We start from the raw sequence: 19,859 nt of genomic DNA, 5'->3' as shown, positions 1-19,859 counted from the left end.
CCAGTTATGTCTCCTGTTCCTGAAAGTAATGGCCTTATGATGAGGAGGTCATATAGTGCCCAGGGCCTGGCCCTTCAAGGAGTGTCTCTGGTTTGTGCTTCATGAGCCTTGCTATTGAGTTTTGCTCTGTCCTTCAGGCCAGTCCTCTGCAGAGGCTCTCCTTGCCTGCTGTGGCAGTGTTTGGTTCCTCACCTAAATGTGGCAAGTTTTAACTAAGTGTCATGTGGTCTGCTTATGAAATGAGATCTATCACCACTTCCACCAGAACTGAGGCCCTGCAGAACTCCCTGGTTGGGACACATGGTGTGAGCAGGAGTTGTGTTGAACTTCTGTGGGAGGGGTCCACCCCACTGGGACTAAGGCAAGCTTGACTTATATGGGCAGTCCCACCAGAGCATAGTCGGGTAGGGCCTGGTATATGCAAGTTAGCCAGTGTGGGGACTGTGCTGCTCTATGATTATGCTGAGGGGCAGAAGTGGGAAATGGCACCATCTAGTCCCTTCGTTCCCAGAGAGGTGTCTCTGTGAATGCTGCCTCTCAGTGACATGCTCTGAGAAGAGCACATAATCTCCCCATTGCATGTCCCAAGGGTTCTTCAGATTGCTGTTTCCACACTGCCTGCCCCTGGATTGTTTGCTTCTCTCCAGGATTAGTGTAGTGGCCTCAGGACTCAGCTAAGCCCACTGACCTTTAAAACTCCAGGCTTTAAGCCCCACTGTGCAAGAACTCAGGAAATTCAGTTCCTCTTGTTTTCTAAGCCAATGGTGTTGGGGAAGCATTCTCTTTGTATGTTTCCCAGTTTGTTCTCTTTCTCTCTCTCTCTCTCACCCTTTTCCCAACCATGACTCCCTCCCCTCTGAAGCACCCATGGTCTGTTTCTCCCATAAGCCATGTTTATGCACTTTCTACCTTCTTCATCGTGGCCTCCCCTCTCCCTTTGATTGTGGAGTCTGTTTTCTCCGTCTTCAGGTTGATTTCTGTGGTATTTAGGATTATTTGATGGTTATCTAGTTAGATGAGAGAAGCCTAAGGTCCTTCGACTCCACTGCCATCTCCAAGAAAATAATTTTTATGAACTGAATTTTTAATTTAGTCATACTTTGATGGTGTAAGATATGGTTTCAAATGTTGTATGCACATTTGAATGTGCATTCTGGTACTGTTCTGTGTAATGTTCTATAAATATCACTGAGACGTTAGTTGCTTACGTGTTCATGTCTTTACATCTTGTGTTTTCTATACTTGTTCTATTAGTCAAAGAGTAATATTAAAATATTTGACTAAATTTATGAATTTGACTATTTTTCCTGCAGTCATGTCTGGTTTTGCTCCATGAATTTTCAAGTTTTACTCTTTTTTTTTTTTTTTGATTATTTATTTATTTATTTGACAGGCAGAGATCACAAGTAGGCAGAGAGGCAGGCAGAGAGAGAGGAAGGGAAGCAGGCTCCCTGCTGAACAGAGAGCCCGATGTGGGCCTCGATCCCAGGACCCTGGGATCATGACCTGAGCTGAAGGCAGAGGATTTAAACCACTGAGCCACCCAGGCGCCCTCAAGTTTTACTCTTAAGGATAGAAATATATAGGATTTATAGGATTGTCATGTCCTCTTGATTAGTTTGTCCTTGTCATTATGAAATGATCTTCATTATCTCTGTTTTTCTTTGTGCCTAAAAGATTTTCTTTTATAATTCTTATAGGACAGATTTAATGATGATAAATTATTTTATCTTTTGTGTGTTTGAAAAAGACATTTTTTTTTCTTTTTGAAATGTTTTCACTGGTTTAGAATTTAAAGGTTACTTTTCTTTCTATATACCAAAGACATTTTTCCATTCTTGACCTGTTTGCATTGTTTTTACTGACAAGTCTTCTGTCATCCTTCCTTTTTTTTTCTTTTGTGTCTGTATAAACTTTCTTTTTTCTATGGCTCTTTTCAGATTATCTCTTTATCATTTGTTTTGACAAGTTTGATTATGATATGCCTTGCTTTATTGGCTATTATTTCTTCAGGGACTTTAATTACAGGTATATTAGGCCACTTTAAATTATTCTACAGTTCACTGATAATCTACATTTTTGGTCTTTTTTTTCCATTTGTTTAATTTTGGAAATTTTCTATGTCCATGTCTTCAATTTCACTAATCTTTTCTTCTCCAATCTCTAAACTGCTGTAAATCCTATATAGTATAATCCCATCTCACTCATTATAGTTTCCATTGCTAGAAGTTAATTTGAATCTTTTTATATCTTCCATGGCTCTAAGTTTCAGAACATCTGGAAAACAGTTATGTCTGTTTTAATGTTTCTCTCTGAACACTCTAACCTTGATGTCTGTTTCAGTGGGCTGATTTTTTCTCCTTATACATTGTGTTTTCCTGCTTTTTTGAAGAGCTGATAATTTTTTATTGACTACCAGACCGTGTGAAATTTATATTGTTTGGTGTTGGATATTTTTTTTCCTAAAAATATTTTTGAACTTTCTTCTGGGACATAATTAAATTACTTGGAAGCAGTTTGATCCTTTTGAATGTTTCTGTTATGATTTTTTTGGTGTGGAGATAAGCAGCATTTAGTCTAAAACTTATTATTTCCTACTTGCAGGGCAAAACCCTTCTGAGTACTTTACGTAATGCCCATGAATTACAAAGTTTCTGCAGAAGTTAAGAATTCTCTCTCTGTACATCTTTCTCCTCAATGCCATTCTTTTCTGTGAAATCTATCCAGTTTGGTTTCTTAATATCTTGGTTCCCTCTCTTCAACTCTAGGATTCTTTTGGGTTCTACCAGGATTTTCCCTTTGTGTTATGACCTAGAAACTCTCAAGGCAGTATTCTGGGACAGTCATAGTGCCAATTCATTTATTTCTTATCTGTTAGGTCACTGACCTTCATTATCTGATGTTCATTGTTGTGAAAATCTTTATTTTGTTTATTTTAGTCTGGTTTGTCCTTGTTGTTCTTGTTTCAGGTAAGTGTTTAAATCCGGTACCATTATTCTGTGGTATTAATATCCTTGGGCAGCCAAAACAAAGTGCGACAAAGTGGCTCATTTAATACAACAACAGAAATTTATTCTGTCACAATTTCTAGAGATTAGAAAGCCAAAATCACAGTGTTAGCAAGACCATGCTCCACCTGACGGCTCCAGAATCCTTCCTTTTCTCTTCTTACCTTTCGGTGGCTTCTAGTAATCCTCAATGTTTCTTGATTTATAGCTCCATTGCTCCAGTGTCTCCCCCTATCTTTACATGGCCACCCACTAATTATATCCATGTCCTTTCCTATTCTTGTAAGGACACAAGTTGTTGGAGTCAAGGTCTACCCTAATCCATTATGACACATCTTAACTAATTACCTCGGCAAAGACCCATTTCCAAATAGGGTCAAATTCTGAGGTTCGGGACATGAATTTTGGGAGAACAGTATTCAACCCATTATATCTCTCTCATTTGCAAGCAGAAGCCTACTATACTTGTTTCTACCAGCCATACTAGATAAGCAATCTCAGATTCGGAGAACATAAATAACTTGTCCTACCTAAATGGGATTATACTAAATATTGATTATAAATTTTAGTGTGGGATGTGCTATATTTGATGTATTTTAGATGTATTTGATGTATTTTAGATCTGTTCCCCTAATATTAATATCACAAAAGGCTTGTTCTCTTTCTGAAACCAAGCAATATGCTTAAAAACTGGGAATTAAATATTTGTGGTGTATGTTTTCTGATTTAAAGTGTTTCTGCACTCAATGAATCAATTTAAGTTTTTTTAATGCAGTTGTATTGAAAAAGCAAATAATAGAACTTGTGTGTGTACCATGTACACAGATTGCTAACTAGTTAGTGCTCTGCTCAATATACAGTTAAGAATTTGAAGCTGGAAACAGAACAAAATAAGAGAATTAGAAGAAAAAGTACATGGTACACACACAAGGCTAGAAATAATGCTTGTGAAGTACATCAAAGATAGCACATCCCACACTATTTACAGGGGACACCTGTCTATGGAAAAACAGCATGGAAAATGGCGTCAGAACAATCCTGCAGCATGGAAAATGGAACCAGAATGATCCTGCCGAAACTTCCTAATGAGAACAACCCAGTCAGTTGATCTTAAGGTTGAGCATAGCTGCCACAGAACCCCAGCCAGCGTTTCCTGTGCTGCTCCAGAGATGCTGTGCAATGCTTATGTGCAGCCAACATAGAAGCTAAAAATGTCCAAGGCCTGGAACAGTCTGTGTTCTAGGAACACTCAGCTTTAAAACGTTTTAATAATGCCTTGCATGGAAAGTCAGCATGTGTAATAGTGTAAATATGTGAGCTTTGGATTCTGATGGGCTTGAATTTTAATTTAACTCCATCACTTTTTTGCTATCTAGGTAGGGCAAGTTATTTACCTTCTCTGAATCTGAGGTTGCTCATCTAAAAAATTAATAGTCAATATTTTCCCATTTAAATTTTCTTAAAGATAAAATGGTATACTGTTTATATATCAATTAGTACAGTGCCTGACTTTATTAGTATGTTTATATATCAATTAGTACAGTAGCCCTAATTAGTATGAATTATGCTTACAGCTCAAATATTTGTTAAGTAATTAAATATTTACAACTATTGCATATATTTCTTATTTTCATAAAGATATAGAGATGGCTTATAAGAATATGTGAAATGCTAAAATAATGAGTAAACCAAAGCCATAGGTTTGTGTTGATCATAATAGCCTACAGATTCTGACAGAAACCTTTCAGGTCTTCACTCTGAAACGTCCTGTCAGTCAAGGCAAATGGAAAACATGATATGCTACAAATTCTCACTGTCAAAAGGGAAGAATCATATGGGTTTCTTATGAGAACAGAAGCATTTTTATTATAGGTATCTAAAAGAAATTTTTCTTAGAGTTAGTAGACAGTGCCTTCACTTTGTCTAGTATAATGTTGTGTTACTGAATTCCATATGGCGTTTTCTGTTGTAACTATCAGAAAATCAGTTGGAATATGTAAGATAGATTTTAGTGTCCTCATACCTAGTTCTAGCTATACTATACATTTTGGATTATAGTTCTTTTGTTGTTGTTAGTTAACATACAGTGTTAGTTTTAGGAGTGCAATATAGTGATTTAACAATTCCATACAATACCTAGTGCTCATCTCTGCAAGTGCACTCCTTTATCCCCATCACCCATTTTTAACCTATCACCCATCCACCTCCCTTCTGATTGCTGTTAGTTTGGTCTTAGATTATAGTTCTTTTTAACATAGCAGCTCCTAGTTATTGAAGTTTTACCCTGTTTTCTACATGTATAAAATTATTTTTCCCTGTCTCCCTGTTTTATTATTCATTAACATATACTTTTAATGCCATTTGCTTACTATTAAGCTCTAAACTCTAAGAGGGTAAGAATCATTATCTTAATTTGGTTTGTGTCCTCAGCATCATAAGAAAATTATTTTATATATATATATATATATATATATATATATAGTTTTATTTTATATAACATATATATTTCTCAGTAATAACAAATGTTTCCTAATGAGACAATTAATAATAAATTAAACTTTTCAAAATAATGTTATCTTCTTAGAACTGCATCTGTTACTGTGCTTAGTAGAAATGATTTATTAAATTGTTGATTCAATATGCCAGTCATTTAACTCTCATCCATTTTACTCTTCCAGTTGCTCTTTATTTGCTTCTGAATCTTGCTGAAGACACACGTACAGAACTGAAGATGAGGAACAAGAACATAGTTCACATGCTGGTGAAGGCTCTTGATCGGGACAATTTTGAACTGCTTATTCTAGTCGTGTCATTCTTGAAGAAACTCAGCATTTTCATGGAGAATAAAAATGATATGGTAACTTACATTTTCAAGTTAGAATGTTTTGATAAAAATAAACACATTATCCCCCTACTGAGATAATTCTGAATGAAAATTTTACAGAAGCAGTAACTCACTTAAATGGCTTCATTAGGAACTATATTCCGTAATTAGTTCGTATCCCACTTCATTGAAACTACCTGCATAAAATTTTTTTCCTAATGTATTGCATAGGATGAATCTTTCCATATTAAAAATAATATGTAAAAAGTAATTTTAAATTTAAGATACTGCTTCAGAATCATTTGGCTTATTATTTTCCCTTATATTATTTTTTCTTCTACATTTCCTTTATTAGTGTGTGGAATTACAGTCTAGACCAGTCTCTCCTTTTTGACCTATCATTCCATTGGTAGCCACAACCTATTGATTCTCCTTCTTAAGTATCTCATGAATTTATACCTTCTTTCTATTCTCAGTGCAGTTGTATTAGTTCATGCCCTCTTTCTTTATACCCTCTTAATTTTCTTGTTTGAATTATTATAGTAGGTTCCTATATACTATCTTATATTGTGTTGATACAATGGTTTTTAAGAAATACAAGTTGAGTATATAGTATTTTTCCTTCTGAAAAATATACACAATTCAGAAATAATGTAAAGATAGAATAAAAGTTACCTGCTTTTTTTATGACATTAAAGTCTAATGTAACTGTTACACTAAATAGTTCATATATTAGTCATAACTCGATTTCAGATATTTAAGTTGTTTGTAATTACAGCTATCATAAATAATACCTGAGTGAACACATTTGTATTTGCATCATTGTCTGTATTTCTTTTCTTAAGATTTTATTTATTTATTTATTTATTTATTTATTTGAGAGAGCGAGAGAGAGCGTGTGTGTACATCAGCAGAGGGAGGGACAAAGGGAGAGGGAGAAGCAGACACCCCCCACCCCAGCTGAGCAGGCAGTCTATCCCAGGACCCTAAGGCAGACACTTAACCTACTGAGACACCCAGCCACCCTTTGGTGTCTATATTTCTGATTAATTTTTTAGATTCCTAGAAATAGAACTCTTAGATCATTGACCTTTACATTTTAGAAGTATATTCTAATACAGGTCATTATATGACTGTGTATTACTGGTATAAGTGGATTCTCCTTCAGAGAGTCTAAACATAGAGTATTTCTGCCTGCTCTGTTTTCTTCTTTTGAAGTTAAATGAACTAGGAAGTACCTTACGCTCATTGTATGACACAGCATGCTTTTTGAAAAATCTGAGACTCATTTGTCAGATTTAATAAGTGCCTTGAATTCTGATACTTGAAATAAATGAAAAATAAAATAAATATTTTATTTTAACCACAGATATTTACTATCTGTAATTTTCATTACTAGTATATAATTTCAGGTATTCCTGATACTGTTTTAAGATTGAATTTATTTAGAATAATAACATATTTTTTGTTTTCATTGATCTTAAGAATATGATGAGATGGTGATACACACACACACACACACACACTCTTGAGTAGAGTGAAGCTAAATAATTACTTCCAATTGCTATAAGTTGAAGTGTGTTTTCTTCCATTTACATGTTTAGATTAAGTTCACTTTAGTAGGTTTGCAAAATTCAGATTGATTTGCCATCAGCATGTGCCTACTATGTTTTCTTGAATTTGTATTTAGGAAATAAACTTGTTCATTCTATCAGAAATGATCTCAAAATTATTATTAAAAATCATTTTCTGGTAAGACCTTAGGTTTGAAAGATACCATATAACTTGTCTCATCAAATCTAACTTTTTATTGAGAAGGAAAAACAGAGGTTCAAGAAAGGTCATTCATCCAAGGTCATAAAAATGATGTAATTAGCCAGATTTTTACTATAGATTGTATGCATTTCATCTTTTATTGGAGAGGAAATGCATTTTATTTAAAGGCGTTGTATAAAATCAGAATCTTCAGAGCTTGGGGCACGTGGGTGACTCAGTGGGTTAAGCTTCTGCCTTTGGCTCAGGTGGTGGTCTCTGGGTCCTGGGATCGAGCCCCGCATCGCACTCTCTGCTCAGTGGGGAGCCTGCTTCTCCCTCTCTCTCTGCCTGCCTCTCTGTCTACTTGTGATCTCTCTCTCTGTCAAATAAATAAATAAAATATTAACAAAAAAAAATCTTTAGAGCTTGACTAGACCTTACATACATGTCTAGATTTAGCTAATTTTGCAGATGAAGTAGGAGAAAATCAGAGGTTAAGTAATTTGCTCAAAGAAATGTCTGCAGGTATTTGGCTTCCTATTCTTTCTCTGCTCCCAGAGGAGGGAAAAAATGTCTTTATGTTAAACACACACACACACACACACACACACACACACACAAAACACACACACATTTTTAGCAAGATTAGTAGTAAGCAACTTTTAGATGTTGGCTTCCAGAAACACTGAAAAAGAATTATTTAAGGGCTGAAATAAATTTGCTAATAGATTGTTGATAAACTTTATAGAAAATACTGAATAAAAGTACTAATTAACTACAAATTCCATTTTATAGACATAGAATTGAAAGGGCATTGCATGTTGAGACAATTACTAAATTTAGTTTTTGGGACTGAGCTTTCAGAAACAGATGATTAGAAGGCTATGTCTAATGTTTAACCATCTGATTGGACTACAGGATACATATTTCACATTCCATCTACTGCAATGGAAATACAAATTAATTTTTTAAAAACTTTCCAGTTACTTTATTAAGTTTGCTATAACAACCAGTGCATACTGTTGCTATTTTAAAAGAAAAATAATAACTTGATTTAATTAATAACAGATGAGGCCTGTGTTGGTTTTATTTAAAAGGGGTGGAGAGAAGGAATGGTTGCTATATTTGTGAGGCTGTGTTATTTGTCCAAACAAAGTGTTCATTTTACTGTTGATGTTGAACTGACACTGACCTTGTGTTTTAAAGTTAATATGTGTATATTTTTAAAGATTTTATTTATTTATTTGACATAGAGAGAGAGATCACAAGTAGGCAGAGAGAGAGAGAGGGACCAGGCTCCGCACTGAGTAGAGAGCCTGATGTGGGGCTCGATCCCAGGACCATGAGGTCTTGACCTGAGCCAAAGGCAGAGGCTTAACCCACTGAGCCACCCAGGTGCCCCTAGAGTTATTATATTTTAAAGAAAATTTAGTTCACTTTAAAAAAGTCAATTGATGATTTAAATTATGTTTGCATATTTACTAAATAAATACAATATAACAAAAAGAATAAGTCCTATTAGAATATGATTTTAAGGGGAACAAGAGAAAAGATACATATTCCTTAGATTGCTTATTTTTCCTGCATCAGGCAGGGAGTCTTTTTCTCCCTCTGACCCTCCACTTCTCCTGCTCTCGCTCTCTCTTTCTCTCTCTCTCATATAAATAAAATCTTGGGACGCCTAGGTGGCTCAGTGGGTTAAGCCACTGTCTTCGGCTCAGGTCATGATCCCAGGGTCCTGGGATCGAGCCCCAAATCAAGGTCTCTGCTCAGCAGGGAGCCTGCTTCCTCCTCTCTCTCTGCCTGCCTCTCTGCCTGCTTGTCATCTCTCTCTGTCAAATAAATAAATAAAATCTTTAAAAATAAATAAATAAATAGATAGATAGATAAATAAATAAATAAAATCTTAAAAAAAAAAAAAACAAGCAAACCAGAATCCAAAGGACTAAAGTGATTATTCCTCACTTCATTACTGATATTGGTAATTGTTCCTCTCTCTCTCTTTTTCTCTTTTTGGTTGGTCATTATTGATTTTTTGGAATATATTTTCAGAATTCTAAGTTGACATACTTTATAAATATCACTCCATTATTTTCTGACTTTTACAGTTTTTGACAAGAAGTGTAATGTAATTCTTATATTTGTCTTCTGTATGTAATGAGTGTTTTATTTTCTACCTGCCTCCAAGATTTCATCTTTGCTTTTCAGCAATTTGAACATATGTCTCTCTAGGCATAAGTGTATATTTGTGTGTGTTGTATTCTACTTGGGGTTCTTTGAACTTATATCCCTGGTTTGATTCTTTCATTATTTTTGGAAAATCCTTAGCCATTATCTCTTCAAGTATTGCTTCTGTGCCATTCTGCCCCTCTTCTACTGGATTTTGCTTATGCATGTTAATCCATTTGATATTGTCTCATGGCTCTGAGATACTATATTACTGTTTTATTCCTTTCATCTTCTCTCTCTCTCTCTTTTTCTTTTTTCTTTTTTTGGTTCAATTTGGAAAATTTCAGTTGACCGACTTCTAGGCTTACTTACTCTGTCATTATCTATATCGGATCTGCTAATGAGCCCACGAAGGTTTTCTTTATCTCTGTATTGTGTGTGTTTGTGTGTGTGTGTATTTAACATTTCCTTTTTTTTATTGTTTTGTTAGTCACAATACAGTACACCATTAGTTTTTGATGTAGTATTCCAAGATGCATTGTTTACGTGTAATACCTAGTGCTCCATGCAATATGTGCCCTCCTTAATACCCATCACTGGGCTCACCCATCGCCCCACCCCCCTCCCCTCTAAAATCCTCAGTTTTTTTGGATTCCACAGTCTCTCATGGTTCATCTCCCACTCCAATTCCCCCCTTCACTTTTCCCTTCCTTCTAATGTCCTCCATGTTATTCCTAATATATTTAACATTTCCGTTTAATTTTAGTATATTTCTCTCTGCAAATTCTCTGTTCATTTATGTTATCCATTTTTTCCAGTAGAGCCTTAAGCATATTAATCATTTAAATTATTACTAAATAATTCCTTGATGTTGTTTTAAATCCTCTGATTATTATACAGGTCATATCTAAGTCTGTTATGTTAACTGCCTGCAGTGGGGTGTTTTCTTGCTCTTCATGTATCATAATGTCTGATTGAAAGCTACATACCACATTAGCTGAGTCGAGATTGAGATAAACACTATTTATGTCTGGAAATGGGCAAACCTTTTTTCCTAGGCCTTTTATGTGGGAGGTTAAGTCATTTTTTTTTTTTTTTTGAGGTTAAGTCGTTCTTGTTGGGAGTTGAGCTGTATTTGGTTACCCTCCCTGCGTTATGAGCTCACACTCATGTACATGACTTTGTCTTTCCAGTGCAGAGGGTTTCGCAGTGTTCATGTTCCACCCTCCACTTAAGACTTTCCCGATATATCTGTGCTTCAAAGAGGACCTCTCACTTCATGTTAACCCTTTCCCAACAATGTGCTGCTATTCCTTGTTACTCAGCTTTTGCTAATTTGGTACCAAGGTCAGTTGTTGTTCTAATTTAGCTTTAGGTCAGTCTTACCCTAGTCTTGTGTCCATAGTTACAGTTGCTAGCCCCAGCAGTGGGGCTGCCTAAGTCCTCAGTCAACACCACTCCTCTGGAGGTTTCTTCTGTTTCTTTTCCCCAGCTGCAGGGAGGCTTCACCTGTGTTTTGGATGTGGCAGTGTTTAAGCTTCTTTTAAGTCTTCTGTTTTTTAGGGGAAATAGGAGAAAAAGATGTGGACAGGGTTTTATGCCTTTTCCCCGGTGGCAGCCCACTCTACCAGGCCCACTCTACTGAGGGGGAAGTTTTCTTCCATATCCTGTCCTATCCCCAGTATTTCTTGTGAAAAGACCTTGCCAAGTGGTTGCAAACTCTCAGCATCGGCAGCTTCCCAGTACTGTAGTCAGGCTGCTTCACACCTGACCGTTAACAGTTTGTTTAAAATTTTTCATGCAGTTGACTTTTCCAGTTCTGTGGCAACTCTGTTTTTCTCCAGGGCTCGGCTCTGAATAAACCAGGCTCATGACTCTTATCTCCTCGAGGGTGCCTATTTCCTTATATATCAGGCGAGTTGGTTTCCTGGCAACCTTAGCTCTCTGGTAGTTATTTTTTAAGTTATAATTTTATATGTGGAATTTTCTTGCAGTTAGGTTGGGACCCACATCCTGTCCAGATTTTTACATTTTAAGAGTAGCTTTGAGGTTCTGCCTACTTTTCTTTTTCTTTTTCAGAAAAAAAGAAAAAGTAATTTTTAATTCATCTTTATATCTCCCACCCCGTCCAGCATAGGGTTAGACATACAGTTCTGCCTGTTTTTCTTAATCACTAATGCCTCTACTTGACTACTTCCATAGCATGTTAATTTATCTCACTATTTCTGTTCTGGCCTCCTTCCAATACATTCTCCACTTTGTAGTCAGAAGGATAATTTTTGAAGAGTTCCTTGAATGCTTAATTTTCCAGGTCATCTTTGCACATGCTGGTTTTTTTCCACCTAGACCACTCTTTCCTCTACCTTTTCAATTAACATTAAATACCTTCTGTTCATCCAGGAGGTTTTTTTCCTCAGAGCTAGAAAAGATGTTATTCATAGTAAACAGTGAAGCTAGTGATAGAATTAGAGTTTTGTATAAATTTGATAAATTTTTGTCCTTGGCCCTGTGGAAATTTTAGGAAGTTAACAAATGAATGATTGCCCCCGTGTACTTAGGAGCTTAAACTAGGAGAAAGGGAGAACCAAAATTAGAGAGTCTTTGGAGATGGATTTGTACTTTTTAATGAAGAACTCTGGATGTGATTATAGTATGACTGTGGAGATAGAGGTTTGAAGGAAGAATCATTGTTCTTTGTCAATTCAGTCTTTAAAAAAAAAAATCAGTGTTCACTCCTTAGCATAGAATGAGAGGAGAAAGGAACATTGAGGACTCAACTAGTAATGTGATTTTTATGAGGTCAATGAAAGATTGCAATTAAGATATGGCAAGGGTGGGGATGCCTGGGTGTCACATTCAGTTAAATGCCCAACTCTTGGTTTCAGCTCAGGTCATAATCTCAGGGTCATGAGATCGAACCCTGGGTCAGGCTCTGCACTCAGCATAGAGTCTATCTCCCTTTCCTTCAGCCCCTCCTGCTTGTGCGCGCACTCTCTCTCTCTCTCTAAAATAAGTAAAAAAAAAAAAAAAAAAAAATCTTAAAAAAAATATATGTCAAGGGTGGTATAAATAAATGCTTTAGACCTCCAATGCAAGAAAAGGTAGAGCAAGATTATTTATAAGTCTTTTGGTAATGATCAAAGAAACATATATAGGTGTTAAGAATTTCTCTCCTTTCTAGCCATTCCTTTGTAACAAAGATGTGAGATATTTTTATAAACAACTTATTCGGACTGCTACCTTAAGAAATATGAATACAGGCTTAGATTACCAAATAAGTTTTGTCCTCTGTGTTTTCACTCTAAAGCAAGCTCTGTTGAAATAATTTTATAATCATCTAGAGTAGGGAGTCAACAAACTTCTTCTGTAAATGGCTGTTTTCTACTAGCATGTTAGCAGCTATAGGGTATAAACAAATGAATAGGACTGTCCTCCAATGAAACTTTATTTATGGAAACTGAAATTTGAATTTCAGTTTTTCATGTGTCATGACATATTATTCATTTGATTTGTTTTTCAGCCATTTAAAAGTGTAGAAGTCAAAACCATTTTTAGCTCTTAGGTTGTGTGAAAACAGATGGTGGGCCAGATCAGACCCACTAGGCATAGTTTGTTGACTCCTGTCATAGAATTTAAACTGTTACTTATAGGCCAGCTTCTCTCCTGAGTTCTGTAAGATTTTCAAATATCCATTGAATATCAGGTCAGATTAAATATGACAGAAATAATTTTTTGTCCTGTTTGTCTGACACCTTTTCAATTTATAGACCTTAGTTAATGAACTAATATCCACCATATTGACAAGCAAAGAAGGACTTGGGACAGATCTCCTTAGACCTTCTCCTGAAGCTGACTCTTGACTGGCATCTGGGAACTTGGATTTTAGGAGTGTTCCCACTATTCCCTAATGGATAAGGGTAGTTTACTATGCCTGAACAGTTTGCACAAGCAATGTAGTTACTGCTGAACACCTACTGGCTTGCTGGGTGTGGAATTTTAGTTTGTGCTGGCAGAGGATTCCTATGTGACCAGCCCCCAGTAGAGACTGTGGGCACTGAGTCTCAGCCTCAGCTCAGTGCTGAAGCCATTCTGTGTGACCATGGGGAGAGGATTCTAGGAGGCTTCACCTCTGGACTTTGCCTCCATGTGCCTTTTCCCTTTTCTGATTTTGTTTTGCATCCTTTCGGTATAATCGCAGTTATGAAGATGACTATATGCTGAGTCCTAGCAAATTACCAAACCTGGGGTAGTCTTGGGGACCCCCAACACATTGACCAAGCCAGAAACCTGAAAGTCATCTTCAGCGCTTTCTCTTCACTTCTCACTCAGATGCTCTGGCCATATTTCCTTGGATTATTTCCTCTTCAGCCTTTCTGTCCTTTCTTAATTACATAGACCTGTCTAATGCAAGATATTCTTAAGTACCTACTTTAGATCTCTGCCTGTTTCAGTCTATCTGTATATAGTGCCCCCTTATTAATTTGTGTCTGTTCTTCTCATGCATGTATTTATGTATGTCCGTATGTATTGATACATTTATCTTTATGCCACCAGTTTGACCACATCACCCCCTGGACTTAAAATCACTCAGGCGTTCTTTGAAGAGCATTAAAAGCTTATTGTGATTTGTCCAATATCAGTTTAATACACTCCTGTCACTCCCCAACTTATACTTTATACTACGTCCATACCAAAGACTTGCCGTGCCCCAGTACTTTTAGGCCTAAGTGCCTATGCACTGGCTTTTTCTTTGATTGTCCTTGCCTTTCTTAACCAGGGATCAAGTTATTACACATTTTAAAAAACTTCCTAATTTGAAATCTTTTCTGTACTCCTCTAAGTAGTTTAGTAGGTTCTTCCATGTTGCTTCCAGAGGACTTCATGGGTTCCATTTTTATTACATTTATTATTGCTCTCTTTCTCTGCTCTTTGTAGATTGTGGAACCTCGTTTGAGTTAGCACAGGGCCTGGCCCTTAATAGGTGGCATTCAGTAATGTGTTTTCAAGAACCCAATGTAATATTTCTTCCAGTTGACACTGTTAAGTTGAGGAAGGAAGGGATGATGTGGAAAAATGTATTTTTCTTCTCAAAAGTTTGATTTTAGAAAAGTTTGTAGATTGAAATGAGAGTAAATAGATGAACACAGAATTATAAAATACAGATGATGGTAGAAAAATAATAAAAAAATTATTATCTGCAATCTTTTTGTCTTATTGTACAGCAGAACCTCACCGCATTTGTATTATATTACATAGGTGGAAATGGATATTGTTGAAAAACTGGTAAAAATGATACCTTGTGAACACGAAGATCTGCTGAATATCACCCTCCGGCTTTTACTGAACTTATCCTTTGACACAGGACTGAGGAATAAGATGGTACAAGTTGGGCTGCTTCCCAAACTCACTGCACTCCTAGGTATGCCTTTTAAAGATTAATGATAGTGTTGCTTCAAATCTCCAATACCGTTGGAAAACTGAGCTCTGTGTTGAAGTCTACTGAGCAGAGATCATTCAGTTTGTGTTCTTTGATTGCGAACTTAGTACTAAAAATAAGCTGAATGAATGAAAAGTGACGTGTGCTACGATTTCTGGTGCCATGGAATGAAATGTAATAGAAACTTTTTTCACTCTGACTTCATTTATGCATGTGAAAGTGAAACTAAACTGAAAATATAAAAGTACCAAGGAAGCAAGAAGGAAAAATTATTTTCTCTTCAACAATTTTTTTAAAAAGTGGGTATCATTTAAGTTCTTATATTCTACCATACTTTTCAACACACATATTGCCACAGCCTTTTTGTTATTAAGTACAAAAGGGCAATTTTTGGTAGCCTGAGTTAAAAATATTGTACTGGCAGATTCAGTTAATAATACAGTATTTTCTTTTAGCTGTTTGTGAGATATTTATATGGTATGGATGGATTCAAGAATTAACTTTTGTGCTCATCCTTAATGCTTCTCGCAAGAGTATAAAGTCCTTTATGATCTGTTCATTGTCTTTATAAAAAGGCACCTGCTACCCCCCACCATATACTTTATACTGTGTTTATACTGAACATATATTACACTGTAAACAGTTCCCTAAACAAGTTCTTTTATGCCTATCCACCTGCTTTTTTGCTCTACATGGAATGCCATTTTTTAAAATCAGAAAACAAATTCTTACACATCTTTTTAAGACTCTGTTCCTTTGTTTCAGTACTGCAGTTTCATTCATTTTTTTTTTTTTTTGGTAGCTTTTGCCATGTTTTCAAATTTTTTTAGCAGTTACCAATATAATAGTGGAATAGTAGGAAATGACTTAACATTAAGTTTAATCTTGCTACACTTGGGTGGCTCAGTCATTTAAGTGCCTGCCTTTGGCTCAGGTCACTATTTCTGGGTCCTGGGATTGCACCCTGAGTTGGTCTTTCTATTCAGCAGGAAGTCTGCTTGTCCCTCTCCCTGTTTCTACCCCTCTCCACTTGTGCCCTCTCTCTCTCAAATAAATAAATAAAATCTTTTTAAAAAATTGTTTATTCTTAGCTATCTAATACCTATGAACATGATCTGTCATTGATATCATCAGTATGCTCTTTATAATATTAGCAATAATGTTTATTGAATGTTTACTATGCCAGTCGTTTTGTTGTGTACTTTTATTTATGTTACCTCATGGAATCACTATCTGATATCTTTACTCAGGCAAGGCTCACATTCAGACTCATTTGTATCTGCTGCCAAAATTGGATTTATTAACTACTATAATAAATGACACTGGATAGTTATATTAAGGAGACCATGATTAAGTAGAGTAGGCAGAGCTATAATTTAAATATCTAATTCTCCAACTCCCCTTAAAATAGAGGAATACTTAAGGAAACTTATTTCTTACTCCTTTTCTCAGAATAGGAAAAACTTTCATCAGTCAATCCAAGAACATTTGTACGTTGTAGAAGAAACTGTTGAGCACTTTCAAAAATTGGTTCCATAAATGGAACCAAAGCAATGCATTTAACAAGGAAACAGAAAACTTTAAAGGCAGAACTGATGGGGCTTTGAATTGAGTTCATGTGAATCCTTTTTAATAAATCTGGCAGAATTGTGATCAATTGTGTATCAAGGTCAGATTCTCAGTGTATGCAGATGAATAAGTCATACTTCTTATCTCATAGAACTTCATAAACCATCTGGTTTATTCAGTATCGAATGACCTACTTTTATAAAACAAATTATTTAAAAGAGATTTGGGGGAAATTACTTATAAGATACCCAGTCCATATTTTGTTAACAGATAGTAAGTTTTATGACATAAAATATAATATTTAATACACCAACTTGCATTCCCACCAATGGTGTAAGAGGGTTCCCCTTTCTCCAAATACTCTCCAACAGTTGTTTCCTGCCCTGTTAATCTTTGCCATTCTAACTGGTGTAAGGTGGTATCTCAATGTTTTGATTTGAATTTCCCTGATGCCTACTGATGATGAATATTTTTTCATGTGTCTGTCAGCCATTCATATGTCTTCACTGGGAAAGTGTCTGTTAAGTCTTCTGCCCATTTTTTGACTTGATTGTTTTTTGGGTTTTGAGTTTGAAAAGTTCTTTATAGATCTTGAATAGCCCTTTGTCTGTAGTGTCATTTGCGAATATCTTCTCCCATTCCGTGGGTTGTCCCTTTCTTTTGTTGACTGTTTCCTTTGCTGTGTAGAAGCTTTTGATCTTGATAAAATCCCAAAAGTTTATTTTTGCTTTTGTTTCCTTTGCCTTTGGAGCCATGTCTTGAAAGAAGTAGCTGTGGCTGATGTCAAACAGGTTACTGCCTATGTTCTTCTCTAGGATTTTGGTGGATTCCTGTCTCACGTTGAGGTTTTTAATCCATTTTGAGTTTATCTTTGTGTATGCTGTAAGAGAATGGTCGAGTTTCATTCTTCTACACATAGCTGTCCAATTTTCTCAGCACCATTTATTGAAGAGACTGTCTTTTTTCCACTGGATATTTTTTTCCTGCTTTGTTGAAGATTATTTGACCATAGAGTTGAGGGTCCATATCTGGGCTCTCTACTCTGTTCCACTGGTCTATGTATCTGTTTTTGTGCCAGTACCATGCTGTCTTGGTGATCACAGCTTTGTAATATAGCTTGAAATCAGGCAACGTGATGCCCCCAGTTTGATTTTGAGTAATTATTAAAAGCAAAGAGAAGTTGATTATAACTCAGCCTTTTTGCCGTATGAGGAACCAATATCGTTTATTAACTCATGACAATGTTGATCTATCTGGACATTAATAAGTAGGCTCTGATATCATTCTGTTTTGGGAAAGATTCAGTATGTCTCGTCTTTTTTTTCCCTTCTTCATTGCTCACAAGTCATTGAATTTAAACAATTTCTTTTTTTCTAATGTTCATATGTCTTTTGCTTAGTAACTTTCCTTGGTTCCACCTTTTTATTCCATGTGCATGTCATGGAAGCAATGGCAATCATACATAACAAACGAGAGGGTATCTTTTGATACTTTAGGATCAAGGAAAGGGAGAAAATGTGCATATTGAAGAAGAAATTCAAATATACTAGAGAACAGTACCCTTAACTTCTATAAAATGCTTCAGTGTCTGTATTTTGAATATCCACAGGTTTACATTTATTTACTTATCTCACATTCTTTTAATTATTTTAAAGTCACTATTATTTCCTACTCTTTTTCATTTAAATTATGAGTTAAATCAGCTTCTGTAGGCCTTTTATAAGGTGGGCTTATAGGAAAAAAAAATGTTCCAAAATCCAGGTAACTGATTTCAATATAAATCTTTAGAACTTAACCATTTTGTAAACTTTACAATTGTTTGTATTTATTATGACCCTAAAATAGCCCTTTATTCATCACTTCCCAGGAAAAACCTGTCAAATTTATTAGTGGAAGGTAAGGCTATGATTACTAATAAACCAACCTTGAGATCTCGGTGGCTTAAAACAGATTTACTTCTTGCTCCTATTATATATCCACAATGAGTGAGTAGAAAGTGTTGGCCCGGGGCACCTGGGTGGCTCAGTGGGTTAAGCTGCTGCCTTCGGCTCAGGTCATGATCTCAGGGTCCTGGGATCGAGTCTCGCATCCGGCTCTCTGCTCAGCCGGGAACCTGCTTCCCTCTTTCTCTCTGCCTGCCTCTCCATCTACTTGTGATTTCTCTCTGTCAAATAAATACATAAAATCTTAAAAAAATAAATAAATAAAATAAAAAGAAAGTGTTGGCTCACGTTAGCATCAGTCAGAGACCAAAACTAACAGAACCTCGACGTGGCACCAGGAAAGGAGGAAATAGAAAATGGAGATTGGCAAACTTGTCTTGAAGGCTTTCATGCTGACGTGACAAATACAATTTTTGTTGATATTTCCATTGATAACAGCAAGTCATATGGCCATACCAGACTTGAAGTAGGTGGCAAGTGCTTGGAAGGATTAGTACTGGAAAGCTGGTGAGCAGGCAACCTAACACTCCTGAAAGGTATTTTCCAGTTTTTCTGAATTTTTATTTATGTTTTTTAATTTTTTTTTAAAGATTTATTTATTTATTTGACAGACAGAGATCACAAGTAGGCAGAGAGGCAGAGAGAGAGAGAGGAGGAAGCAGGCTCCCTGCTGAGCAGAGAGCCCGATGTGGGGCTCGATCCCAGGACCCTGGGATCATGACCTGAGCCGAAAGCAGAGGCTTTAACCCACTGAGCCACCCAGGCGCCCCTTTATTTATGTTTTTTGATAATTTAAAAAATTTTTTGTAAACATATAATGTATTATTAGCCCCAGGGGTACAAGTCTGTGAATTGCCACGTTTACATATTTCACAGCACTCACCATCGCACATGCCCTCCCCAGTGTCCATAACCCCACCACCCTCTCCCTACCCCACTCCCCCCGGCAACCCTCAGTTTGTTTTGTGAGATGAAGAGTCTCTTAGGCTTTGTCTCCCTCCCCATCCCATCTTGTTTCATTTATTCTTTTCCTAACCCCAAACCCCCCACGTTGCATCTCCACTTCCTCATATCAGGGAGATCATATGATAGTTGTCTTTCTCCAATTAACTCATTTCACTTGAATTTTTATTTTTTTAAAGATTTTTATTTTT

The 19,859-nt window shown here is 36.2% G+C and overlaps 1 protein-coding gene across 5 annotated transcripts in view; it reads left to right on the top strand.

Moving 5' to 3' along the window:
- The window catches only part of KIFAP3 (kinesin associated protein 3), a 163,948-nt gene that overhangs the window by 50,949 nt on the left and 93,140 nt on the right, over positions 1-19,859 (top strand). For all 5 annotated transcript variants that reach the window (XM_059412420.1, XM_059412424.1, XM_059412423.1 and 2 more), the window contains exons 9-10: positions 5,687-5,865; positions 15,013-15,175. In XM_059412420.1, the coding sequence (XP_059268403.1) occupies positions 5,687-5,865; positions 15,013-15,175 (342 nt within the window). The remainder of the gene's footprint in view (positions 1-5,686; positions 5,866-15,012; positions 15,176-19,859) is intronic.

This window comes from Mustela nigripes, chromosome 10, assembly GCF_022355385.1.
Source record: "Mustela nigripes isolate SB6536 chromosome 10, MUSNIG.SB6536, whole genome shotgun sequence".
NCBI lineage: Eukaryota > Metazoa > Chordata > Mammalia > Carnivora > Mustelidae > Mustela > Mustela nigripes.
Note: the sequence above shows the minus strand (reverse complement) of the source record. Positions and strands in the feature narration are given on the sequence as shown.